The sequence below is a fragment of the Meleagris gallopavo genome, chromosome 12 (assembly GCF_905368555.1).
Source record: "Meleagris gallopavo chromosome 12, MGAL_WU_HG_1.1, whole genome shotgun sequence".
NCBI lineage: Eukaryota > Metazoa > Chordata > Aves > Galliformes > Phasianidae > Meleagris > Meleagris gallopavo.
This window is the reverse complement of record NC_139415.1, coordinates 7,035,272-7,063,254: the sequence shown is the minus strand read 5'-3', so window position 1 is coordinate 7,063,254 and position 27,983 is coordinate 7,035,272. Positions and strand designations below refer to the sequence as shown.

The 27,983-nt window shown below is 39.5% G+C and overlaps 2 protein-coding genes across 8 annotated transcripts; one reads left to right on the top strand and one right to left on the bottom strand.

The window, feature by feature from the left end:
* Positions 1–492: 492 nt before the first annotated feature.
* TEX9 (testis expressed 9) lies at positions 493–22,620 on the top strand. Of its 5 annotated transcripts, none has more exons than XM_085233655.1 (13): positions 621–913; positions 1,017–1,102; positions 2,138–2,201; positions 3,673–3,740; positions 7,036–7,084; positions 8,102–8,187; positions 9,477–9,652; positions 12,000–12,082; positions 14,335–14,508; positions 16,179–16,313; positions 16,799–16,933; positions 20,002–20,109; positions 20,201–22,620. In XM_085233655.1, exons 1-12 carry the CDS (start codon positions 704–706, stop codon positions 20,077–20,079), a joined length of 1,344 nt encoding a protein of 447 aa, XP_085089781.1. In that variant the 5' UTR covers positions 621–703; the 3' UTR covers positions 20,080–20,109; positions 20,201–22,620. The 5 variants fall into 5 exon arrangements, with proteins under 5 accessions (XP_085089778.1, XP_085089777.1, XP_085089779.1 ...); XM_085233654.1 differs by having other exon boundaries at positions 622–913; positions 3,670–3,740; XM_085233652.1 differs by lacking the exon at positions 1,017–1,102 and having other exon boundaries at positions 493–913.
* Positions 20,403–27,495, bottom strand: MNS1 (meiosis specific nuclear structural 1). Of its 3 annotated transcripts, XM_085233649.1 has the most exons (10): positions 27,343–27,495; positions 27,145–27,267; positions 26,937–27,064; positions 26,712–26,814; positions 25,757–25,985; positions 24,805–25,022; positions 24,620–24,727; positions 24,127–24,384; positions 23,141–23,266; positions 20,403–21,716 (listed from the first exon to the last, which is right to left on the bottom strand). In XM_085233649.1, exons 1-10 carry the CDS (start codon positions 27,343–27,345, stop codon positions 21,618–21,620), a joined length of 1,395 nt encoding a protein of 464 aa, XP_085089775.1. In that variant the 5' UTR covers positions 27,346–27,495; the 3' UTR covers positions 20,403–21,617. The 3 variants fall into 3 exon arrangements, with proteins under 3 accessions (XP_085089775.1, XP_085089774.1, XP_085089776.1); XM_085233648.1 differs by having other exon boundaries at positions 27,145–27,405; XM_085233650.1 differs by lacking the exons at positions 26,712–26,814; positions 26,937–27,064 and having other exon boundaries at positions 27,145–27,410.
* Positions 27,496–27,983: the final 488 nt, after the last annotated feature.

Sequence of the window (27,983 nt, the reverse complement as noted above, 5' to 3'; positions counted from 1 at the left end):
AACCTGAATCTCCCCTGGTGCAAAAAGACAGATAGAAATGCTGATGAACTGACCCTGTTAAGGCCATCTGGATCCACACCTCTGACCCTGGAACTCAGTGTTGCTCACTATGTTGCTTTTCTGATTCTTTCTCAGAGCTGCAGCGTACAGTGCAGAACTCAGGGGCTGCCAATGAGGGAATCAACCATTGTACAGAGGGCATCATCATCTAGAAACACATGAAAGGAAATATCACTGAATGAGCAGATGAGGGGGAGAGCCACATGTAAAAAAGGGAATGAAGGGTGACAGGGAGAAATGCAACAAAACCAAACAGTGTGGAGGTGAAAAACAAGAGAACAAGGCTAAAGAGACCATAAAACAGAAAACACACAGATGAGAGAGCAAAAGAACAATCCGTGGGGTAGGACTGAAACAACTGCCATCACGGAACGATGACAGAACGCAGGCAAAGCCAAAAGGCTCGAAGGAAAAAGAAGTAATAAAGATTTAGTACAATGTCGCGTATAATGGCACCTCAGACCGCGTCCCTTCTCTCTCGCCCCAATGGCCGGCAGCCCAGTGACACACTGGGGCCTCTGGGCAGGGCTCCGTCCTCCCGCGCCCTCGGGCTGCGGGCTTTGACAGAGGGCTTCCACACAGTGCGCGCGAGGGGACGTGTGACCAATCGCTTCACTTTCTCCACTTGGCATCAAGATCCGAAATGTGGCCGCCGCTCGAAACCCAGCGGCGCCAGGAGAGGCTTGCCAAGGGCTACGAACCGCGGGGGAGAGAAAAGAAAGCCGTGTCTCGGCCCACAGCGGCGGAGAGGACGGGGGATGAGCGGGGACGGCTGGTTGCCGTGGAGAAGGCGACGCCACTCGGCAGCCTGCGCGCGAATAAAATGGCGGCGGGCGGCAGCGGCCTGTCGCGGGTAAGGCGGCGGTTTGGGCGCGGGGCGACGAGCGAGGAGGCGGGCACGCGGCGCGGCGCAGTGCAGAGGGTGCGGGCCGCACGCTGAGTCGCCCTCGTTGCAGGTGTGCAGAGTGCCGGGCGGCCCCTCAGTGCCCGCCGGGAGCGGCGCGGTGAGCGGCGAGCTGCTGGCGCGGGAGGAGCGCTACAAGTAAGGGGCGGCCGGGGGGCGGCGGCAGTCCCTGCTCGCATGCCCTGCTAACATCCCCGGCACCGCTCGCTGCGGGCTGGCGGGGAATCGATCCCCGCTGTCCGAATCTCTGAAGCGCTCGTCCCTGGGCGCGCTGAGAACGAGGCTGTAACTTCTTTCCTTCCGTCACCGTGCCGTGCGGGAACCCCGGGGAGCTGGGCATCGCTTCGCTCAGGGGCTTTCGGTTTTGCTACTTAACAAAATGGCGTTACTCGTCCTACTAACCTCCATATAAATATGGTGACACGTTTTAATTGTATATTCACGTCATTGAACGCCACTGCTTTAATCCCTGCTTTGAAGTACGCTTCAGGATCGTGACTGAAAACAGAAGTGCTGTGGAGTTAAGGACATAAAATGTGGTTTAAGCAGTGACATGACAGAAAACAAGGATACCCTTTCTGTCTCAGAAGGGCTGTGCAGCCTGGAGGATAGGAGACCTGAGAGCGGCCTTTCAGTTTCTGAACGGGGGCTGTAAGAAAGAAGGGGACATGCACATCAGCAGGGTGTGCTGTGACAGGACAAGGGGAAATGGCTTCACGCTAAAGGAGAGGAGTTTTATGCTGGATATAAGGAAGAAGTTTTTACAATAAGTGTGGTGAGGCACTGGCACAGATTGCCCAGAGATGTGGATGCCCCATCCCTGGAGACACCAAGGTCAGGATGGAGAGACTCTGAGCACCTGAGGGAACTGTAGGTGTCCCTGTTCAATGCGGGGGAGTTGGGATAGACGGTCTTTAAGCATTCATTCCAACTGAAACCATTCTGTGATTCTATTACAGTCTAAACATATGTACATAGTATTTTATTACTATAGATTTGATAGAAAGCCAAGACACTGATGAATCAACTTGAGTAATACCCTGTAGTATTTGCTGCTCCTTTGTAGGAGTTATTAAAATTTCACTTAGTTCAGGCAAGTGCTAGCAGGCTCACATGTACATCTTTAAATCTTTCAGAAATTCAGTGACAAGCATGATTATTGTACTCTTTCAGGAAACTGAATGCAGAATTAGAAGCAAAAAGAGAAAAACTGATGCGTCAGACTGAAGAAGTAATGGTGAGTAGGTTATGCAGGCTGTTATATAATTCAGCCTTGGTTCACATGGACGCAGGGTCAAGTTTCAAAAGAAATTATTTCGACCGTGACAACTAAAAGTAGTTTGGTTTCAGATTCAATCTAAGCTTTTCTTGCTTTTTCCCAACCCCCTTCCTTCAAAATTGTAAACTTTACTAAAAACACGTGCAGTAACAGTATATAATAAAATTTCATCAGATAGATGGATATTCACATAACTGTGTAGAGCATTTGTGCACTTATACATAAGATCAGCTAAAAAAGCTTTTTATGATGTTTAAGTATAGTCTCTGCAGACGGTTTTATGTCTTAAATAAAATGCTATTTTGGTATTTGAAAACCAGATGCTGCAGTAACTAGTGAAATACATAGCTGAAGCTGACAGGAGTACAAAGAATAAGCATTATAAATAGAAAATATGTACTTAGTTAAAGGGAAGCTTTCTTAAAACAGAAGAAAAATTCCTGTTTATTGTTAGTATATTCTTTTAACATTAGTGTGGCTTTGTGCCAATTTTTATATGAAAATTGGTCAAGTTATTAAAAAAAAAAAAAAGAGAGAGAGCTGGGGTGATCTGTTTTATACCCAAGACACCTTTAGAGAACGTGCCCTTCTTATTAGAAATTTTCAAAATATGGTTTCACTCAAATAAAAAAAGCTTAAAAACCAAAATATTTTGCCTGTTTATTAAACTTCATTCTTTGTGTCCTATGAAAGCATACATTCCTCTAGAGTTCTGGTAAGTTGAGGCTGTTTGAACAGAAGCAGATGAAGCACCCAAAATAGCATCTAGTCTCTTTCCTTTGAAAAACAGCAACAACCAAACCACTTTTTTCCCCCCTCTAAACGCAGCTGCAGATCAAATATTGTTGGGACACTTAATAGATGTAGCACTGCCTGATTGCACAGATGCACATTTAACAACAAAAGAAAAACAAGTCAGAATTTAAAAAAGAAAACAGGATAACTACTTTTAGCTCTGGATTATGCTTTCTAACCGTTTCTTAGCAACACAGAAGCTATCTCAACATTTAGCATTTGACTAAATTGATCTCTAAAGAACATAACAACATATCAGTGTCTGAATTATGGCTGTATTGTACGAATGAAGACTTATATTTAAGGCTTGTGCTGTAATACAGTAAACTGAAAGTTTGTTCCACCTGCTATGCATTCCTACCTCTGCATTTCAAAGAACGGGAGGATAACAGCATCTAACATGATGAGTTTGCAGAAGTTTTAAGTTACACTTTCTGAAGCAGAAATAAATATTTGGGGATAGTGGCGGATTTGATTTCAAGCTATCTTATCTTATGTTCAAAAAATCCTTTTCTACAGTAGACTTAAGCAGCCATGTCTACTATAGTTTCACTGTGATTTACAAATATATAATTTCTCTTTTATTGTTCATATTCTCCCCAAATTTACTTCTTTCTTTTCCTTAATAAAGAAGAGCCAACAAGAGACACTATCTAGACCAATTTCAGTACAAACTAAGTACTGTGAAGATGACAAACAGAGGTATGTACTTTACAATTGCTATGTGTATTTCATGGGGAATCTCTGGTCATCATCTGTACTCCCTGACTTGTCCTAGTCATGCTTTGCAGCATAGACCACTGAATTAGTGAAGTCTAAATATTATCCTATTGTTTTAACTAACTGATGCTAAACCAGTGTTCCTTGTTTTCGTAGAAGTCTTAATTTTGCTGAAATATCCTATCTAGGAGACTAAGTAGTTCAAGTATGTGTAAAAATGCAAGTAACCAGTTTAGTTTATAAAGAAATAGTTTTTATCTTCATTCTAATTTTACTTAGCTTAAATGCTGTGGAACAGGAAATGCACTATTTAAAGAAACAACAAAAATCCCCACAACAAAGAAACCCAAGATAGACAAACATTCAGCTGCCACCATCTGGAATTTTGATATCATTACACTTTACATACTTTTGGTCTGTAAGAATTTATGCCCAAATGTGCGTTTTGGCCTCTATGTTCAAATCTGTTAGCTGTAGAGTGGTACCTGCCAATATTTACTCAGTTGTTCAAAGGTTTGTATATTGGTAGCACTGAAAGAGGCTAAGTTGGAGATATGCAGTTTAATGGGGATTTGATCTACTATATTACCAAATTTGTGTCAAGAAGTCTGTGATGGAAGCCTGTACACCAGCAAAAACCTTTGCTACTACAGTAACAGTTATTTCTGAGCTATTTTGAGGCTGTTTCTGTAAGTTGTGAAGGTCAGGAAAAAAAACAAAAATACATCATCTCTTATTGGTATAGCCTTGCATTGTAAGCATATTCTAGTACATAGATTCTCTTTAGTATTATATTCTGCTGGCTGAATTTTGAATTCTTGACAGAAGATTTCTATGAACTTCAAAACAAAGTTGAACTATAGAGTAATTTTACAAATTAATATGATCAGAGGAATCAGCCCTACCAAGAGTTAGCAGCTATGGTGGCATACATTTGAAATAAATGGGAGTGCTGGAATCATTATGAAAATGTTGGTAAGTAGTGCCTCAGAGCAGCAGCTAATCTATCAATTACCTACATAAATTAAGAGATCTTAAAACAAGCACTGTGTTCTAGTAAACATGGATAAGAAGAGAATTGAAATCCCATGCTGGGGTGAAAAAAAAATACAAGTGTATGTTAGAAATCAGGCACACTGATTATCCATGAGTGAACATTGAGGCCATTCAATTAGATTAGTTCCAAGTATTTGATATTTATTTTTCCTGCAAAATTATGCAAGCAAATATGCCACAAATTCAAAGGAAACATCTAAAATATTTTTGAAACAAGTTTCATTATTTCCTGTATGGAAAATGAACACTAGAGACACTGGAATGAAGGGAAAACATTGAGATTAAGTAGGAGATAGAATGAGAAAAAAGACAAGTGGCAAAAATTAATAACAAATGTTAAAATGCAAAAATATTCAACTCATTCTGTATGGATGTATTTTAAAATAAGTAATGGAGAAGATTTCATAGCTTTCTTTTTTTGCAGAGAAATGTGAGCCAGAGACAAAGCAGCTCCACTGACACTGCATTGAAATCAGCTTTTGTTTACACTTTTGCTCCTCAGATCATCACAGGCTCACAGAGATGGGATCTGTGTGCGCATGGGCAGGCATCGTGCAGGCTTTGAATAGGATTAGCAAACACAAAGGGTTTGCTCATGCACATGCACCTCGTATTTACGTGCTGAGATGGAAATATTAAACATTAGCTTCTGTTTCAGTGTCACTGCAACTGTCCAGCTACCTATTTGTATACCTTTTCAGGTTTTACACGTTCATTTCACTTCCCAGCAACTATAGAACTATATTGCAAGGCTTTGAAAACGTGTTGTGGTGGGAAAGAAGGGGAAAAAACTCTAATAAGGATAAACAAATTTAAGAAATTTGGTGAACAATTAGGTTTTCATTTGTTTTGTGAGGAAGACTGGGGGACAAGGGACTCGGTAGGACCAGTCTATTGATCGAAAGAATGCCTTGTTTTTTTGAGCATCAAATGTGGTATTTTCATATTTTTCAGAAAATGTAACTGTTATTTCTGTGGCAACAACTCACTTTCTACGTCCTCTGTAAAACTAGCCAATAGGAAGGGAGTGTGAGGAAAATAGGGTAAATAGACAAAAACTAATCATCCTATTCTTGAAGACTGTTGCCAGCCGCACAGATAATTTCTCCTGTGCTGGTTTTGGTTTTGTTTGGATTTATTTATTTATTTATTTATTTGGATTAGTACATTCTAGAGCTTTGTTCAGATAATTCTTGTTGTTGAACGGGTGTCTAAAATTTTTTAAAGGCAAAACCTAAATATTTATCTAGATCAGCTGGACCGAAATACTGAGGTAACTTAATGTGCCTAAAATTCAAAATTTATTACAAATATAAGCTTACGTGTTAATTGAGGAGTTAGAAGCTGTAAAAAGTGGTAGAAAAAGGTAATCATTCAGGGGATTGATAGAGATCTACATAACTCTGAAAACAAAGAAATTGTACATCTGACAGAAACTTGAATAGTACACAACATGCTAACATTTTCTGCTGTCTTCCAAAACAATCATTTAACCTGTAATTTAGTTTTCAGCCAAATAAATAGATAAGAAAGCTAATCCTTCATTCCCGTCCCCCTCCTTCCCCCCCGAAATCTATAAAATGGATACAGTATTGGCAATATGTATTTCAGAGGAAATTTGGTGAGACTTTAAAAATTTACTTTAAATAAATTGCTCCCATCTCCCATTTTTTTCACAGTCCCTGTCGACTGCCAACAGTCAATTTAAGCATTTCCATTCTCAGAGGTACAGAACACAGGCCTATATCTTCATTGTTTTGCATTAATTCACTTATTGGAATGTCAGGTGAGCACGTGAGTCACTGAACTGCTGGTGGTCTTTGGTCCTGTTGCCTGTCTCTCCTGCTGAAGCTGTTAAGGCTCCATCCATACACTAGCTAAGTGCTCCCTGGTACAGGGAATCACTGGTCGTATTTGCTGCAGCTACCTGCACTGCAAGAGATGAGATTCAGATTCCAGTACATAAGCAAACTGTTGTGTTGGAGACCATAATGGAATAATTATCCTAGACTCCTCAGGTGATTTGTGTAGCAAGTGAGATAGAATGGAAATGAGAATGAGACTGAATTTATGATTTGACCTGGCACATGTTCCTACATACTGCTGATGGTAGATATATCTAATGTTACTCTCCTAATTCAGGTGATGGTAGATGTTATCACAAAAATGTTGATTTTTCCTATACATACTCAGTGAACTTATTTATTTCTTTTTCCTGCAGAGATCCACTCTTTCTTAAAGTTTCATCTCTTACACACTTTCACACCAAGGTATCAAACTCAAAATTATTCTAACTAATTTTGCTTCTGCCTATTACTTCTGTTTTTGAGGCCATGCTGTGTGGGGCTTACATGGGTAGGGAACCTGAGGGAAAGGATGCTCAGAGCAGACTGTTACAGGAACAGATGGAGCAGCATCTCCAATGCTTTCTTCTGCAGCTCCACCACTGGATAAGTAGGCTTCCACTGTATTTCATTTTTGTATTTTAAATTTCTCTTCTGTAAAAGCTTATGTATCACTTCTCGGAAGTGCTCAGTGTTTTGAACCTCAATTTAAGAACTTAAGAATTTAAGTACAAAACATTAGAACATAATCCATTTCTTCCTTTCCCCAGTATAATACTAAGGGCAATTCTACATTCTTTTTGTAGTCAAAAGAATTTAATACAGGATGGAAAATGCAAGGAAAAGGGAGATTTAGATTAGGAGAGTTACTAGAGTTACTAATGTAACTCGCTGGTCTCCAATTAGAATTACATTGAGTTTTTCAGCAGACAAATTAAAGTTTCCAGAATGTTCTTCACACTTATTTATCAGAGTACAGTAGACTCATTTTTGAAGATCATTTACTTGGGTGAAAGAAACAAAAAGTTGTTAGATCTTTCTGTAGAGATCTTAAATTACAACAGTACTGTTCTTTTTAAAAAAGGCTTTTTTGAAGACATGATAAACAGTGTTCAAAGAAGCACAGTCCACAGTAAATAATTAATAACTTGATAATACCTGGGAGCCTTATCATCAATTAATTTATTTATTATGAGTGCATCTGAAAAAGATCCTACAAGGTAGTAACGTTTCAATGTATATAATTTGGGCACATGGGCATAAAATATGCAAGATAACAACTAGTGAAAATAAAACTGAATAAATCTAAGATACTGAGACTTAGGAAATCATATGTTGGGCTTGAATATATGAAAAAAGGGGGGAAATAAAAAGACAAAACACACACTAGCAAAAAGTCATTACTAACTAATAAAAATCCCTGTTTTCTGGGAAATTTTACAGCCATCAAACAAAAAGAAATGTGCTTCTGCATCCATGGTTCAGAACAGAACGTATTCTGGAAATAAAGGGAAAAGAATAACTTCAAGGTATATTATGCATGTGTTTTGTTGTTGTTTGTAATCAAGAATTTTGGTTTTTGTTTTTGTCTTAGCGGGGTATTTTTATTCATACATGCTTCTACATTTATATATAGCTGTATGATGAAATGCACCAAATTATTTCTGCAGTCAGCTCCCCAGGTAGCTGTCTGGTTACCTAAACTCACCTCCACTCAAGCTTTCTGGAGGCTGACAAAATTGAGCTCTGTCAACTCTGTCAGTAAAAGGATGCCCAATGAGCACACTCACAGTGCATCTGGGGTAAACAGAATTCACACCAGTGGTGCAGGCTAATTTGTGATCAGACCTGTTATGGGAAACATGAGGCCTTCTAGCTTCTCTGCTATTTTGGTGAATCTAGGGCTTACAGAACTAGAGAAAGTCAGTAACAGTACCACAGCCTTCTGGGGTTTTCAGTTTTTGCTGAACAGCTACATCTCTGATAGCAAATTCAAGGTCATAAGACCAAGAAATTGGGTTCTCAACAGAAGAGTAGAGAAATAATAGAAAAATGTTTGTGGATAAAATCCTGAGAGCAAATAAAAACTGCCACAAGAAAAAGCATGATCCAAAATAGGATAAAAATGGTCTGCAGAGTGACAGAACACAAAATCAGTACAGGCCAAGAACATCTTTTGGGATGTGGGAGTCATCTGTGGACCCTTTCTACCTTCTTGATTCCACTGAGGTTGTTGTGGTGGCACCACATCACGAGAGCTAGGAGTAGAGCTGCACAGATGCAGAACCTATAAGGTGAACTCGAAGTTGTAGGAGGTGACTTATGTAGCATCTGTGTTGTATACATTGTATTCACTGCTGTTATAAAAACTAACATTTGCAACTTCTAGGATTAGCAAACTGTCCTATCCAAACATAAGGTGTAGAACTAACAGACAAAGGAAAAAAATGAAATTTAAGACAATAGTTAAGTCCAAAAGAGTATTCCTGTTTCTTTCCCCTACTCTGAGGTATGAAATTGTTGGGTGAGAAAGAGACAGTACTAAAACCATCTTTGTAGAAAATAGTAATTTATCTGCTTCTACATTATAATACAAAGGCTGTTGTAATCACGTGGAAGATGATAGTATTTTACATAAAGAAAATGAGAGATTGCCACTGATTAGTTTTTGTGAGAGCAAGCAATGAAGTTGCATTAGATACAGCAAATACTATATTTCTGTAATTTTTGCTTTATATTATAAATGTGAACCAGTGCTTGTTTTTTTTTTTAATTTTGTTGTTGTTTTTTTGTTTTTTTCTTTTTGCTTGATTTCTAGTTCAGAAATCAATCTGGAAACACAAAATGCTGATGGTGTTGCCATGTTGGAGGATTGCAGTGGTTTTTCTTTAGCAAAAACAGCGAGTGAAATTGAAGGAAAAGTAGAGAAAAGAGGTTTGCCAGATTGTCTGGATGATGATATTATTCCAAACACTGCAAGTGAAATTGGAGCAGGTAGGTTTCATATGTTATTTGTACTCCCTGACTGTTAGTAATGATTTCTCCTAGAGGGGAAAAAGAAAAAAAATATGTAGAAATTATAGGGAAAGTTTTATGCCCTTAAGTTATATTGTGTTAAAATGAAAAGGTTTTTCTTAAGTAGTCCTAAAGGAAGATGAGGTCATATGTGAATAATCGTGGGGGAAAAAGTGAATTTTTATCGTGATTTCCTTCTTTCCAAGAAGACATCTGAACCTTTACAAATGTTGAATATATGGATAACACAATTTCAGGAAGCAGAAAGACATGATGCTAAGCTTATACTACCAAAAAAATAAACGTCAGTTTTTTGCAAATTCTGCCTTTAGAGAAAAGATTTTCTTCAAATCTGTGGATTAAGTCTCTTGAATGAAGCGATGTTGCTGTTACAGCACATGAATGAGGATCCTCCAGATATTCGTGCTCTGAGTTAATGTTTCTTTGCCCTAGAAATGCAGTGGGAAGGGAGACTGCCTCTTTTGCCAGTGCAGCTAAAGGCACGATGCACATCTGTCTTTTTGGCTCTGGGGTGTTAAAAGGTTTATGTCATTTCTTACAATGGCAAAGTAAGCATGAAGTCAGATTCACTGCAGCAACTGAAGAAATGCAAAAAAAAAAAAAAAAAAAAAAAAAAAAAACCCTCATATAATCTATCAGCTGTGTCAGCAAGCATACTTACACAGAATTAGCTTGGTTTCTAACCTCATGTAATTGTGTGCAAATCTTTCTTTAAATCTCCCAATACGGATCCTCAGATTATTTATTTATTATAGTTTTTTTATTGCTTTGTACTGCAGTGGAATCTTACACCTCAAGGGGAGTTATTGGTGCTCATGAATAGTGAGGATTATTTCTGTTACTTTAATGATGAAATGAACTGAAAACACTGTGGAATGATTTATCCTTCTAAAATTTGTTGTTGCCTGTTGAGAACACCTTGAATGCCTCACAGACAACAGCAGTTCATCCTTGACATGGTGAAGAAACTGTTGCGGAGCAGATTAGCAGGGTAAATCTCACAGAGCAGTTACAGTCATCACAAGAAAGTAGACCTAGATACTAAGTAGCCCCTGTTGAGACTGGGTTCACCCTTTACTCGGAAGGAAGATTTTGTAACCAGGTCATTAATGGTAAAAGGAAAGCTATTTTTTTGTTTGTTTGTTTGTTTTTAAACAGAAACAATAGCAAACACCACATTAAGTTGGATTTAAAGCAAGTTAAACAAAGTATTTTTTCTCTAACTGAATTAGATAACCTACTGCCCTATTGTGAATACTTACATATAATCTGTTTTAAGAAGGGAAACAGTAATACAGGAGTACATGAGAGAATTAAATGTGATGTCTTTAGTATGTCTGCAGCTCTGGAAGTTACAACTTCAGCTGCACCTTACAGCTAATAAGGGAAGGTGTGTGAAATAAAAGGAATTCTACTTAGAATTCTCTATTAGGAATTCTCAGAGCAAATCAACAGATGTGCCCATCCATCCATTCCCATTCAGCTGATTTACTCCTCCTCTCCTTCATTCTTTTCCCACTGTACCTGCTGTGCATAGTGGCTGTTCCTGTGTTACTCAGCTTGATCCTCATTTTGTTTTCATGCCTTGTGCGTGTGGAAGTTCAAAGGGAGTTCCTTGTGAATAACCCGTGAGAGAGTGGGGAATGGGAAGCAGAAGAACATGCTCTCTTTCCCTCCACTCATTTTGTCACAAAACTAGTGTATTTCTTAGCTGCCCCAGAGCGAGAAAGTACTGCATTTGGGGAAAACACCCTCTGAATGCGTTGGATCTTAAATGGTTATTTAAGTATTGTTAGAAGTGTTCTTAAAAAAGCACAGACTACTGTGTAGGGGGGTATTTACCTATTAGGAAGGGTTTACAGCCTACATTTAATTCCTCGGGAGCAACATAAAGTTATTTGTAACTCACAAATCACAGCTTCAGATTGATTGCACTTGTTGAATTGCCTTATGATGCAGTTTCCTTGACTTCAAGATTAAAGCATGCTGTAACATACAGTGCAGTATGAAAAAAGTTCCAGAAGTTTTCAATTTTAAGAATTGAGTCTTTTGTATTCTAGAATTGCTGTTTTCAGTCATTAAAAATAAGAATTCATCCTAAGCTTTCCCTAAGAATTAGAAACTTGCAACATTTATTTAGGAATGTTAGTTTCAATTTACCTGTTTCTGTTTAGTAGACTATCAACATAGCATGCTTTTTTAAAAACAAAAAAGAAAATGAATTGTTCTTACATCGGTCTTGTCTCTTTTCTACATTGAATTATGAGTCCTTGGGGATATTGAGGGTAACTTTTTATTTCTGCAGAAGCACAAATCAGGTTTCTTAAGGCAAAGCTACACGTTATGCAGGAAGAGCTGGATAGCATCATGTGTGAAAGCAGGAGAAAGGTAAGTTTTCTTATCTGTGAAAAAAACCTGAGTCTATCCCCCTTTTACAAATAATCAGAATTTCCTCACCTTTATTTATGTTTTTAAGGGATTTTTTTCCTTCATTTAGTAAAAAAACAGGGCTCTATTTTTTTTATTAGCCTTTTTTTTTTTTTTTTTTTTTTTTTTTTTTTTTTTTTTAATTTCCCAAGAATTTTGAATTGAGAATGGTGATTTCTGGATAAACATGAACTAAGAACTAATAAAGCATACTGCATGAAAAAAAAAAAAAAGACAGGAAAGAATGATTGGTGCTGAAGATGTGCCCAGCTCTATGGACACGCACTGCTGCAGAGTACCATGTCTGTCACTGCCTGAGAAGGATGAGGAGGGATGGTAGCAGATTTTTGGTATGCAGAGAAGACAAGTGCTGCCCAGGGCTGGCTAATAGTTGCAGAGAAATGGAGTGAGACATTAGTAAGCTGCAGAAGTTTAGTCAGGTACTGTGGGGGGTCCTTGCAGGGAAAAAAACGAAAGTGGAAACAGCTCTTCTGTGATCCACTTAAAGTGGAATATTTCAATTAAAACAGTTTAAAACACCATTCTCAAGATTATACTTATTCTGAAGGACTGTATTTGGGATTACACACTACAGTGAATCATACTACAGATTTCAGGCAGGATAAAGCTGTACTGGTCTGTTTCTGCTAGAGCGTACTACAAGTGAGATTTTTAATCTGCACTGTCTGAAATGCTCAGATGCCTCTTTCTCATTTCTAAATAAGCAAGGTTTTTGAATTAACTTTCTGCTTTTCACAATTAGATGATGGTTAGTTATGGTCTATTGATTTCAGAACGTTTTTTTCCCTCCTGTCCCCCAGGACAAATTTGATTATGACATTCAGGATATATGGCAAACCACCCATGTGTTTTCTCTCAAGGTTTTGATTTAGAGTTAAAGAGCATGACAATATTTCTTTTTCTTGGAGATAGATACCTCAAGAAAAAATTTAGAAGTAGCATTTTCTTAGTTTATATTTGTACTCATTACTGTATTTCATTTGTTTCATTTGTGCAGTTGCTTCTTCATTTTCATATGTCTGTGCTGTGATCCAAATGTATTAAAGACATTTTTAAAAGGATTTTAAAGACATTTTCACTTTCAAATCAAGTACCATTTTGTCAGCAGCTATTGAACTTCATTGTTCTACGGCCAGAACTCTATGAAGTTTGGTTACTGTAGCAGATGACAGAAGAAAATGTACCTATTCTTCTGCTTCCATCACACCGTGCATCATTTTGGATACTAGATTGTGTGGTGTGGAAATTATCACATGATTTTCCTATTGGCAAATTCACAGTACAATTATATTAGAAGGAAGTCTGTTTGAAACATCCAGAAGTGGAAGTTTGAGGTGTTTGTGGTCACTGAACACTTAGGATAAAGCACACGTTTCCCACATGAGAAGTATGTATTCAAGCAAGATTTTTAGGGTGGTAGGGTTGGGAGAGACTTGTTTTTATAGAAACTCCATTTCTGTACATGTCGTGATTTCTTCTTTTTAAAGAAATGAAGGACATAACATATCTCTGAGGTAACCTACATTAGAATTCACTTACAGTATCTAAAAGGTTATAAAAGTAGAATGCCTTTAAATTGTAAGGCTTAATGTGGGCTGTAATTGCCATTAGGTCACGAAGCTAACACAGGATTCCCTTGATGGTAAGAGAAACTTGGATTTGACATATCCAGGAACATTAGCTTACTTTTAAGTCAAAACCAGATAATCCCTTCAAACATAAAGAACCGATTTATTAGTAATTATATTTTCTAATTTTCCTAGAATTTTTCCTAAGGTGTACATTTATCTCTTCTCACAAGAAATCACAAAATACCTATGTGCCATTATTCATTTTATTATTGCAATTATTATTTTCTTCTCAACCCTTTGAATGATAGGGGATTAAATGTTTTGCATATTACCACAGGACAGTCTGAAATGGAAGACTGCAGAAAGTTGCATAAGGAGAAAAAATTTTTTTTTTTTGGTAATACTGCCCCGCTAAATTGGTGGTTTGTTTTCTTAGTTTGTCTTCACAGCTATTGTGAAATCCACCATGAAGCATCTTGATATTTTAAAATAACAGCACTTTTCAAAAATGATAATCTTTATATCTACAGTGCATATTTTGTAAATAGAAGTGCAAATATATTGCTATCACATTTTTCTCCTGCAATCTTTTGTTTGCTTTTGCTAACTGCTGACAAACAGGATGATGAAAATCAGAATTTAAAATCTCAGCTTAAAGATACTGAAGAAGAAAGGACGAGACTGCAACGAAAGATCAGTGTGCAGCAGTCTCAGACTGAGAAATACAAGATGTTATCTCAAGAAGCAAGCAAAAAATGCGAAGGATTACAGCAAGAGGTTGTTGCACTGGAAAAGGTATTGCAAATATTAGCCTCATTTATCTCAGAGTGGGGGAAATCATCAGATTAGTTCCTTCAGACAAGTTCAGCGTATTCGTATCAGCAATTCCATTCACATTTCAATCTCTGAAAACAGCTTTAGGAATTGTATTTGTCACTTTGTAAGAGGGAGAAATGATCAATTTTGATACTTGCTTTTCTTCTGCTTCTACAATCATACTCAGCAAAAGATATGCAAGAGACAAAGCAACCTTTTCAGAAACTACCATCAAATCCATAAAGTCTTGAAAAATACAAGCAAATTTTTCTGACTTTACTTGTAGTTGTTAAAAATTAGTTCTCGTAATGATAGCTTTGGTGTAAATTGCAGAACTTGCTGAAAGTTTCAAAAACAAAACAAAACTACAAGTAGAGCAAAGGGTGGCTCTTTGTCCTCTGAAATAGTCTGTGTGTAAACCAGCCACTGCAGTTGGATGTATCAGCATTAACCTGCCTAGTCAGAGCAGGCAGCCTTATACCCAGCTTTGTTTGTTTGCAACTTAATTTAACAGCAGCATGTATTTTTCTGTGATTGCTGAGAGCTGGAGAGGTTGACAAGAAAATCATGTAATACTTCCAGTTGGGTGGTATATATAATGTAACCAGGAGAACATTTGATTCAAAACATGGGGAAGATAGAATACACTGAACAGAATATGGTCTCTTTCCTCAGTTGTCTTTGCTTGGGATTTCCCTCATTTGCTTCAGTTATTCCTAATCTGGTGCATTTTCTAGAAGCTGACAAGGTTTCTTACTAGATTTAATCATGACAAATAATGGTACTGCTATAAAATATTGAGAAGGGAGGGTGGAGAAAGGCAATTCAGAAACAAGAGAGCCTGAAGGTTGAAGGCTAACAAAAAGGCCAGCCCCTTCCCCTGTTTGCTTAACTGAATGCCTTTATGTACCCAAAAGTTTGATAGGCTTTTTCTTTAAAAAAAAAAAAAAAAAAAAAAAAAAAAGTCTGTTTTTCACAAATGACAAGATGTGCTCTTTCTGCCAGAACTGCTTATTTCTTCTACTTTGTCTTTTATCTATATTCCCCAACCTTTAATCTCATTACTGTTTCTCAGCTTGGTCTCTTTTCCTTATTTCCTGACTTGCAGCACTAATACTTATCATATCAGAGATGAGAGGGAACTGTTTTGATTGTTGCCATAAACACTCGAAACTATTTTCAGTTAGATGAAATAGTTACTGCCCTGAGGCATCTTAAACAGGCTGTTTTAACTTCTTGTTGTTAATTACATGTGATAATCTGTGAGAAAAAGAGGTAAAAAAAAGCAGCTGCAATACTAGTTGCTGTTCCAAAATCTGCTCCAGGTTGGATGCAGCAGCACTTCCCATTTTTTGCACTGAGCATACATCTTATTTTTTTCCAGTCAATCCCATAGTCTTACGCGATCAGTTCCACAGTTCGTTTAAGGGAATGTTAAGAGATTTTTAGAAAGAGAGACCCATTTTCCAGATGTATAAGGTGAAAGGAAAAGGACAGAGTAGTGAAATTGAAGTTATTTGATTCTGTTTGCAGGCCACAAAAATCCAAATTCTCATGGATGACCATCACTGTAAATGTGTTGCTTTTGTGACATGCCTTAAAGTACCACGATTCATAATGTTTGTTTTTATCCTTTGTTTCCTATGTAGGAATTAGAGAACTTAAAGCGTGTACAAAAACAAGCTGCAAGCAGTCAGAGTGCAACAGAGGTTCGCTTAAATAGGGCCCTGGAAGAAGCAGAAAGGTATAAAGCAGAGCTGAATAAACTGAAGCAAAGTTACAAGGTACAGTGGCTTAGAAAAACAAAGTCTGTGATTATTCAGTAATGCTAGAAGGAGCCCAGAGGCTTGATCAGCTTTGGAAGTATGCCATCTTTCACAGGCTACCCCAGAAGTAACTTACAATAGATCAGCAAGGGGCCTGGTAACTTACTTCTACTGATACTACTGCAGGAAGAGATGCATAGAATAAAATTAGAGCCTGTCTGCCCCTCTTTTTTGAAATTAGATGTGCCTGCAGAGAGAGGGAGATACACTTAAACACCTAATAAGTATACAGGCAAACTACAATATTAATCTACCTTGTTAGAAGCCAGTAAATGCCTGCTTTTGAGTTTTTATTAAGTTTTGGTGAGGGAATATTTTAAGGCATCCAGTTTATTTCCTGATTTGTCATGTGGCTAACATCTGCCATTTATAATGTTATGCCAAGTTTCTCTGGCTAAAGCTTTACTTAAATGAGTAATACGTTTCTCACCTTCCCATGGCAGGATGTAACTAACCAAGAACTCAAAACAATTGAAGAATTAAAAGCAGAAAACAAGAAACTGCAGAAACAAAAAGGAGAACTAATAACTGGTTTTAAAAAGCAGCTGAAGTTAATTGATATTTTAAAGAGACAAAAGGTAAGAACCTAAATATTGTTGTCTTTCAAATAACTTAGCTAAACTTGTCTGTTTTCAAGTAATGCACTCACATAAACCACAGCCCCAAGAACAGAAATTTTCAGTGCAGTGGAGCAGCTGCTTCACTTTCATTAGTACACATCGCTAACATCCTCTTTGGAATTGGCTCAATTCCTAACTTGGAACATATCCCTGCCACGGTGAAAGATTACCACCAACAAGCTTTGAGATCAAGAGTATCTGTTTGTTTAAGAAAAGAAACACTGCTCAGATAGTACCTGCAAGCAGCTCCCCGTAGTGCTGCGTCAATACAATTCATTTTAGCATTTGGTTTTGTTGCCTCTTTCTCCAGCATATTTCTTATTCTATCAACAGCTGTACCTTTAGTGCCCTCTCACAATTAAGCCATTACGTTTCAGCCCCACGTTTTTCTTGGATTCTCAAAGTATGCCCTTCTCTATTAATATTGCCTCTTGGTACTTGTATTCTGAGGTGTTCTGTACATGTACAGATCTGGAACAAAGTGAAAGACCCTGTTAGTTTTGATGAAAGCAATTTGAAGTGAAAAGAGTATGTTCTAAAAGATGTTGCCCAAATAAAAAAAATCATTCCATTTACTGGTGCATTTAGGTCTTACACTTCCATCACAGCTTTTGCTTAAAAGATTGATTGCGTCCAATCCTAATGCAATTTTCTTTCTGAGGCTGCACAGGAGACATGCTGAGCTAAATGCCTCAGAATAGTGTAAATATGATTTTAATTTTACAGTGGTTCACACTTGCTTAGTGTTGAATGTTTATTGATGCAAAGCACTGAACAGCATAGTAGAACGAGAAGTATCAGTGGTAGAGTTAAGGCTCTTCTTTTTGCACTCACAAACTAAGGCTATCAGATGAAGAAAGCAAGGAATGGTGACCTGAACAGAAGCATCTCAGAAGTAACCTTTACAATAAGAAAACAGAACATTTACCCTTTACTGCAGAGAACCTGACACTTAGTAAACACTTGAACTTGTTGAGCCTCCATAGAAAAAGAACAGTTCTATATGAAGTGGCAACTTCATAACACAGACTGCACATACTTATCTTAAGAACAGAGAGCCACACCATGAAAACACACCCTGGGATTTTGAATACATCTACACAGAACAAAGGAGAACAGGTAATTGGAATAAGAACAACTAGGGCTGCTCACAAGCTTCCAGTGAATGAATTTTTCTGACCACACCAGAACAAAAGAAACATTAGAAATAGTGTTAACTTAGCCTTGTCTTGCTCTCTTAACTCTTCAAAGTTATTTTGAGAATGGAAAAACCATAGCATAGATACTCCATCCATGAGCTAATTCATTCTCTAGAACACCAACTCACTGAAAGGAGCACCAAGGAACATCATTTGACTGAACCAAAATCAGCATCAGATAAGCTTCACAAAACTTAAATAAAAAATTATTAATATTACATCAAAACTGCAGATAATAGAAGAAACCATTTCCCTTCTGTTAATAAGAACATACACTCACAGAAAAAGATTGCTGTTAGTTGTTGTCCTTTCAGAACAGGCAGGAGGTCGAAGAACCTGAGAACGATACTAACTGCTGCCTTTATCCCTCCCAGCAGAAGGAACTGGGAAAGGCAGCTAAGCTCACATGACACCAATATCCATAATCACCAGAAGAACTTAATTTCATTCCACAGCAGCCTGTTGTTGATTTAAGGAGAACCTAGCCTGGCTCACTTGCATAGTATATTTGTGGATTCAGATGCACCTCACCTGAAGGTGAGGATATATTACTGCATGAAGAATAGTAGAGGAAAAAAAACCCACCCAGAACGTATTAAATATCCATTAGCAGGACGAGTTGCAGCTGCCAGCAAGTAGTTGTTGTTATTTAAACTAGTCTTTAGATCATCCTGTGCTTGCCTCAAGATCATAGAAAATCTTAGTTTTAAAAGTGGACCTAAACCTGAGTTTTAGGCTATCTATCTGTGGGAGTTATATATGCTTACTAGGCATTGTTTGGAACCAACAAGGTGTCTGTACACATATAGGGAAAAATCAGAGACCTTGTAGATGTGAACTGTTCCTGTTTCCTTCAAAACAGTCCTTGTGTTTGAAAAACTGTTTAGCCAGGACACTTTTCTTGCCACTTGAAACATTGGTAAGAGATGAGGATGAGGGGGATGAGGACATGTGGCATTTGTGATGTTTACTGTGACAGCAGCTGCAAAGCAGTGAGCTTCCAGGGCTTTCAGGCTGCTGCTCGTTTTTGAGTGACAGCTCTGTGCAAATACATTGGCCTGAAAGTCCTTGTTTTCTCCTCAGTCACCTTGATGACATTCTTGAGGACAATTATAATTTTTAATCAGAAAGCAGCCCTGTAGTAAGCTTAAAATTGTTTGTTCCACTCAAAGCAATGTTCTATTTCCTACACATATGTGCCATAATGGACCATCTCTGTACAGCATGACTTACAGCAATGCAGCAAAGGGTGGTCAGCTCCAGCCATCTCTTAGCAAGGTGTATTCATTTAATGCTTTGCTTCATGCTGATTATACTACTTTGGAATCTTTTTGCTAAAATACTCATTTAACATTAAATCATACATTTAGCAGCGCTACTACTCTGACTGAATCTTAGTGATACATTTGATTTGTATAGCTTAAAATTTAGCTGAATGCTGATCAGCTTGTAAGAATGCATACAGTATTTCTTATGTGTTGTTAAGAGGACACAGGAATGGTTGGTTTTCCAGTAATTTCTACGCTCCATTAAAAAAATATATATTTAAAGCTATCCCAAGAATTAAGAGAAGCCACTGATCCTTTCACTAGAGCTGAAATTGCAATATTAACCATAAAATTTATCACAATCCTCACATTATAAAATCAAACTGTTGCAAAAAATATGAATAGCAACTTCATCTTAAACAGGTGAGCCTCAATCAAAACCACAGCATGAAACCGCAGAGCAATCGATTTGAAGCCCCTTTCAGTCATGCAGGTCTTTGTGTTTGTCACTCATGCTGCTTTATCTTCTGCTCCTGATTTATTTTTTATTTCTTTTGAGATGCACATTGAAGCTGCTAGGATGCTTTCTTTTACTGAAGAGGAATTCATGAAAGCTCTTGAGTGGGGAAACGATTGATTCAAACTTGTTTGAAATACAAAACAGACGGTACGTAGTGTATGATGATAGGTAACAAATGTATCTCAGTGAATGGATTTTGGTGATTTTGCTCACGTAGAAATTATTTCACTTTTAAAAGCCTGATAGGTTGCTTTGGAATGTCACGTGCAATACAGATTTCCTGTGGAGTTCCAAGCCCAGCTGTCTGTTCTGTAAGGAGCCAAGGGGCACAGAGAGCAGGTGAACTTTGTTATCTGTTCTTCTGTTTTAGTATTCAAAACTGTTAAATAAAGTAACATTCAGTCTAAAGAGAAGCCAGAGTGACTATAATGTGATACAGCTTATTGTTTAAAAGTTCCTACTTTATTTAGTCAAGGAAAAAAAAAATATATATATATAAATATTTATATATTTCTGTGGTCATTAGATACTGGTAATGGATACAGTCAGCAGCGATGGCTCCATATCACAGGTGCTCTACATGCATTATCTCCCAAACGATTTTATCATCTCATCATTATAACCAAGTATTAAATAAAAATGTGAGTGTAGATGAGCCAAGCATATAATGTATACTAATGAACAAGAGTAAAAAAAGCCCATGCTGGTTAATGAAGCTTTGTTAAACCTCAGCTATTTCAGTGGATTCCTCCCTGAGAGTGATTCAGTAGAAACGTGACACACAAAGTTTGTTTATGTGCTGAAGTGAGGCTATTAGCAATGACTCTGAAAGGTGCTTATAGTGAGAGCGGGCCTGGTCTCTTCTTTCTGGTGACAGGATGGGGGGAAATGGCCTCCAGTTGCACCAGGGTAAGTTTAGGTTGGATACCAGAGAAAACTTCTTAACAGATAGAGTAGTTAAGCACTGGAATAGGCTCCCCAGGGAGGTGGTTGAGTCACCATCCCTGGATGTGTTTAAAAACTGTTTGGATGTGGTGCTCAGGGACATGATTTAGCAAAGGGTAGCATGGACAGGTCATGGTTGGACTTGATGATCTTTAAGGTCTTTTCCAACCTGAGCAATTCTATGAGTCTATGACTCTGACCTCAAAATGAGAATTACATCTCAGATTTTACTAGCACAGTCATGTGAGCTAGCAGTGGAAAAAGTAATTCTGATCTACCATTAGTGATTTATATTGCCTACCTTTAGATTAGTTATTTAATAGCACAATGCAAATGTAGATACATCTTTAACTTACAAACAGAAACAGTGCATTAAAATAATCGTATTGCCTGTTATGTGATACCCATCTGAACTTACACTACTTCAGGTTTCTGCAGGGTGGCAGAAGAAAACATTTTCAAACATTGCTCCATCAGTAACTCAGTTGTACTTAGCTGATAGATTATTGAGAAATCTGTAGCAGTTTATTCCTGAAAAATTTAAGTGCATTTAAATAAGATGAGCCGTTCTTCAGTTCAGAGCTCCAGTCTTAAAATGGAGATTTTTATGAGAATAAAAACAAGTTCCTTGCTGTTACCAGCAAATGGACATTTTCATTAGCAATCAGATGACACCTAGTGGCAAAGCAGGAGGGCAGACAGTGGAAATTTCAGCTCTCTTCAGAAGATGGATTACCTCTTCTCTTTTGATAAGCCAACCTAAATTCCTCACCAAGCATGTTAATATCATCTTCGCCTTTGAGTATTCCCTGGAGAAAGAAGCACCACAGAAGATAAAAAGAAATTAAAGAGATAATTATGGATCTCTGAATTTTCTAATGGAAATGATTGTATCTAAAAATAAAAGAAAAATAACAAATAGCTCTGAAAAGCATCACCAAAACTCAGTGGATGAACTTATAACTGCTTTACTTGGTGCTAACCTAGAACTATGTTTTTTGGGTAAGAATCCAGTAAAGATTGTCACATAAGCATTATACAAAAGACAATGTTTATCTGCATTCTGTTTCTAATAAAAATGCTTAGAGGCAGCAGAGCACATCTGTAGGTTTAGAAAAAAAATCAAGAAACTACACTGAAAAGAGGAACTGGCTTGGCTGGGGCTTCATCTCCACATTCAGGTGTGCTGAAGTAGTATTGGAGACTTCAGAGCTATGCAGAACTCTGCTATCAATCCATGCTGAGTGAAGTCCCATGCAATGTGACACCCTATTCAGGTCTCATTAAAGCAGAGAAAGAACAGTAGGACTTCAGTACCATGGGGCAGATATGAGCCATGGACACTGGAACAGCCAAAGCTGTTCAACAACAGTCAACTCAAAGCAGGAAATTACATCAAAAGTAGTGCCCTTTTGTGTTGCACTTTAATGGCATCCTCACTGGAAATTAACTCTCTGAATCTCTACTTCCAAGTCTTACCAATTCATGCACAAAGTGAGTATACTAATTATTTGATTAAAAATAAAGTTTGCTATGTTTACAATGCGTTTCAGTACTGCAGGAAATAATTTCTCTAGACGTCTGAGTAACTCCCTCCCTCCTCTAATTGCATCTTCACATCCTGAAAGCAGCTCTCTGTTCATTGGTGTACCAACAGGTGATCTTCATGATGATAAAATGTAATACAAAATAAATTATACTTCGTTCATGTTACTAGAGTTGCTTCCATCTCTATAACCTTTAAAAAGACAAGGATGAACAGAGTGAGCACTGACATTCTTCTGTGAGCCCTGCCGTTTGTTGCACTGTAACAGGGAACAGGGCTCGTTTCCATGCCAACAGAAGAGATACAAGGCAGCCAACAACACAGATAACCTGCTCCTAAAACCCAAATGGAGGAAGTTGGTCAAAACTGCCTTTTAGTGGAGCCCTTTCTAGCTGGAAAAGCCCTGCTTTAAAAATTACATTCCGTATCCCAAAAGCTTTGGATCTGCAAAGAGCTGTGGAAGCAATCAGCAAGCTCTGCACATGGCCTCAATAGGGCAGTACAGCCCAAAGCTTCTCAGTGTTCTTTCACTGCTTTCCAATCCAACGTGAGCAGACAAGAGCTGATACAGCAAGAATATTCACTCCATGTAATTCACATGGCTAACAACTTTACTTTATACTAGCCAAGAAAAAAAACAACATCTATAGAATAAACATTTAAAGCATTTAACAGATAATCACTTACTCTAGGAAGATAACCCAGTAATTTAGATGCATGTTCTTTCAGGAGTTTCTGTCTCTCTTCTTCAACAACTGCACGAATGTTTGCTTGTCTTTTCTCCTCTAACTGCCATTCTTCAAGTTCACGCTCCTACAATAAACAAGCAAGTTTTATTGAGTTTCAGCTCCATGAACATTTATTTCCACCAATAGAAACCTAAGGATTTAAGAGGTGCTTTTTTCTTTTTTTTTTTCTTTTTTTTTTTTTTTTGTGGAGTAAATTTTGAGCTTTCATTTAATTTTGACTCCTGGTCACAAGAAAATAGATTTGAAAAGGATGAAAAGCATGTATAAAAGAAACAAAGTACATGTTAAGTAGAAGAAATATCTGACAAAAGAGAAGACTGATTAGCAAGACATGGGGCTGTAGTTATGTTATTTTAAAGCCCTTTTTAAAAGATTGGCAAGCAAAGCTCGGGTTCCTTGCCAGCTCTTAGACAACATAGTCTGTTCCTGCTTCACTGCTCTGCTCCAGGAAAAGGAAAAATAGATGTGTTCTTGTGCTGATGACCAGAAACTACAACTCATGTTATACATGTGCAGTCTGAAAACCATACGATAGATGTTTTCAGTTTATGTAAAGGTTTTTCTTCCTCAGATGCTAAAAGGGGACAGAGTCTGAAATCGGGGCACAACCTCAGTTGTGCTGGCTGATCAGGGAGGCTGAGCTGGACAACATTTGTGTCACTGATCTCATGGCTCTTGAAGAGCTATTTGCAGAGCATGTCAGGTATACAAGGATCTACAGGCTCTATCTTTTAAGCTCTAAAAAGTTAACCCTAGAAAGATGCCTTTCGTTCAGCAAAACAAGGATGTGCTTCCCACCCCTTCTCCCCAGCCATTTCTCTGCAGTTCTCCTGTCCTTTCCCTACAGCCTTGATGTAGGATAGAGTACTCTCATGTTAAAATAGTTTGGTTCAGATCAAGGGTGAAACTGAAAACTTCTCTTACTTTATCTGCAATAAATTGTTTGTGACGGTCTTCAATAAGTTTTTCCACAGCCTTTCTGTGTTCAAGCTGTTTCATTCTTCGTTTCTGAGCATTCATCTGTTCAATACGATCATCCTCTGCAAACTTGGCCTGCATCTGCTGTCTGAAGGCTTCTTCCTCCTCTTGCACAGCTCGTTGTGCTATCTTCTTCAAAGCAAACTGCTCTTCGTACATTTGCCTTAAATCTAGGCGTTGCCTTATTCTCTTCTCGATTTCTGCCTATAAAGAAAATTCAGTAAGATGCTGTATATTGAAAATTGATTGAAAAAATTCATCTTCAGCCAATCTGATTTCTCAGAGAAGAAAATGACAGTGGCTGTTACTGTCTACATAATAAAACACCTGGTACCTGACAAGTGCCAAAATTCCCATATACATATCTGCAGAAGTCCACAAAAAGTGAGCTTCCCCACAGCCAGTGCAGGTATGGCTTCAGCTGCCTCCCAGCACTCACCATCTCCTTCTTTCTATCCGTTTCAAGTTGTTCTTCCAGATACAGCTCCTGGCGTATTCGTTCCAGTTCGTCACGCTTCTGTTGCTCTCTTTCTAGATTCTGGGCAATCTATTATAAGAAGGAAGGACTTCTAAGTAAAAGAGAAAAATACCAATATGTTTTTCTACAATTTTAATTTTTAATACCATGGCCTGAAGTCGTTGTTTTTTCTCCTCCATGTCTCTAACTTTGGCCATCCAATCTTCTTCTCTTTCTCGCTGACTGTTGGCAAACTCCACAATTTTCCTGTTTTCTTCTTCCATCTCTTCCTGTTTCCTCTGCCTCCATACAGCCTGTTCTTTTTTAAATTCTTCAATATATGTCTGAGTTGCTCTCATCTTTTCTAACTTAAGTTGTTTTTCCTGTGTAAAGTAAAAAAAGAGTATTGTTATTTACCATACTAGGGTTTGACACTGAGCAGACCACATGCTCACCATTAATAATATATTCTAGACTAAGATTTAAATGACTATCCTTATCCATTCAGCTGGAAACTAGATGCCTAAATTGCAAATACTTATTCATGAACTACTTCTGAAAAGGAATCTTGTGTCTGATGCCTTTACTCAGGAGGACAGGCTGTACACATTGGTATTCACAGCTACTCTGTTTTATACATGCTCCATTCAAACAGAACAGAGAGAAGGAAGCCCAAGAGCCCAAGTGCCTCATGAGCTCTGAACCTGTTCTAAATTTATATGGAACTCTTTCCGCTTTCACTCTGCCCCCAGAAACCTCCTTCCCCATCTGTGTCCATAGGACCAGCACACAACATGTACCATGGGGAAGCTGGGATGTGAGGCAAGGTGGAAAGCTGTGATAGGCAGTCATCTCTGGTGCAGTGAGAGCACCTTGAGCATAAGCTGATTTCCTGTCTGGGTACAAGGACACAAGACAGACTGAAATAAGTGGAATATTTTGGCTCTTAAAACAGCAAAATCCATGCAAGTCAACTTCTTTTTACTAAAACGGGACAAGAAATGCTTATTCAATAGGAATGATATGCTGCACTGGCCCTTAGCCAAGGAAATAAAGCCTATAATCCTATAAGGAACTATATGCAAATTAAAAAATAATAAAAATTCAAATTTACAAACTTTTGATCTTCCTCATAGATCTTCCTTACGATTTCATCAATCATGAGTTTCTCTTTCAGAAACTCGTCATAAACTCCTTGCTTCTTCCGCTCCTGTTCCTCAAGCTGCTTCTCCAGCTCTTGCTGATATGTTATTTTCTCCTCATTTCGCCTCAGTTCTGCCAAACTTTCTTCTTTTGCTGCCCTTTCATACTCTTCCTTCATCTTTTGGGCTATTTCAGCCTCACGTTTCTATAGGAGAAAATAAAAGAAAAAACTATAAAAGATTCCTTTCTATTCCCATTATTACTTCCCACTTGAAAAATTACACAGGTCAGAGAAGGAGCACTGCACAATGAAACCAGTTTCTCTCCCCTCTCAGTGCTTCACCATGCAGAATGTCTCAGCTCAGGAAGAAGAACCCTTGGAGAGAATCCCCATTGTATAAACAACTTGAGAACAGCTATCAGTACTTAAAGGCAACTGTAAGTATTGCTAGAACCAAGCAGAGCATTCAGCGTATGAGCGAAGCAAGCTCATGTTGGTGTGATAACTGGACTGAGCAGAACTATGCAGAACATCCTCAGCAGAAGCGCTGTCTTTACAGCAATTTGCTTACGTTGTATTCTGTGTCAAATTTTAATGCACTCAGAATCTTCTGCCTGATCACTGACATCATACACACACAGAAGCCCACAGGTGTTTTTTGGAGTTACTCAGACACACATGTTTAACAGTAGTGACATTTCCAACCGCTGCGCCCAGGGATTCGCTGCAATAACTGCTCACTGTACAATAACAACACAGCACCTCCACCACCATTAAGGAGCCGTGAAATCACTGCCGTGTCCCATCACACAGCTTTGCACACTGCTGCTTTCCCCACAATGCCAGGTGAGCCTTGTGCCACAGCACGCTGCTGGCTGCTGCACACAGAGGAGGATCTGGAAGCAGCACGGGCAGGACACGTGGAATTACCATTTTCTCAAACTCTATGGCTTCTTTCTCAGCGACCTGCGCCGCTCGCTCTTTGTTCAGATATGCAGATTTTAGTTTTTTCTCGAGTTCTCGAAGTTCAAGACTGAGAAGGGAAAAAAAAAAAGAAAAAAGAGATAAAGCGTATCCGATTGTAAGCAGCCCGGTGCCTATGGGAAAACGGTGTTCCCACGGCGGGAAGCAGCAGCAGGCAGCGGGCGGCCCTACCTGTTCTCCCGCACTTGCTGCCTCATCTTCTCATCGCTCAGCTTCTCGTGCTTCAGCCGCGCCAGCTCCACCGCCAGCCGCTCCTCCTGCAGCCGGCGCCGCTCCCTCTGCTGCCTCTGCTCCTCTCCCTGCGCGGAACGAGGACCGCCGCCACGATTCGCCTCCCGGCCCCGCCGCTCCCCCAGCCCGCAGCGCCTGCGGTTCTCACCGTCCGCACGGCCTCCTCCAGCCGCCGCTCCCGCTCCACCGCCGCCCGCAGCCTGGCGGCCCGCAGCCGCCCGCCCCGCTCCTCCGCCGCCGGCGGCAGCCCCACGCCGTGCCACGCGGACGCCTGCAGGCGACAAGAGAGCAGCGGTGCCGCTGGGCCGCCCCGCCGGGCCCCGACTCCGCCATCCCGCCCGCTCACCATGCCTCCGGCAGAGCGCGCCCCGCGTTGCCACGGCGACGGCGGAAGGCGGCGGCGGAAGCGAGCGGCGACTTCCGGTCAGCCGAGGGCTACGGCGCCCCCATCGGGGCGGTGCGGGGCGCGGGGCCGCCTGACGGCAGTTCTGCTCCGCAGCGTGCCGCAGAGCACTTATAGCGCATAACAGAAATACGGGCAGGGAGAGACAATTCCTGTGCCCTCACACCTCGACACGGTTCGTGACACTCTCCGTTCTCCCCCGCAGGCCGCAGACACGTGCACAAACACGTGTACTCTTGTCCTCTCAAACAAAGGAGCGACCTGCTGGCCTTGCAGGCACCGCGTGCTGGGGAGGGGAAGCACTGCAGAAACCCCACGGAAACCACCGTGTGCCCCTTGCCCTGCTGCTACCCTTAAACAAAGTAATACACCCGCTGGTCTCACCTCTTCCTTGAGCACTTCCCCAAGGCCTGCAGGCCCTAATGCCCCTGCCACCATTTTGCCCTGTATCACCCAGAACTGTCTATGGCCACCTGTGTCTGTGTCCTGCTGTGCCTCCAGCAGTTCAGCCCCCAGGGCACAGCACACTCTCTCACACTCCCCTGGGCCATCTGCACACCTGCTGGCACCCGGTGTCACTGGTG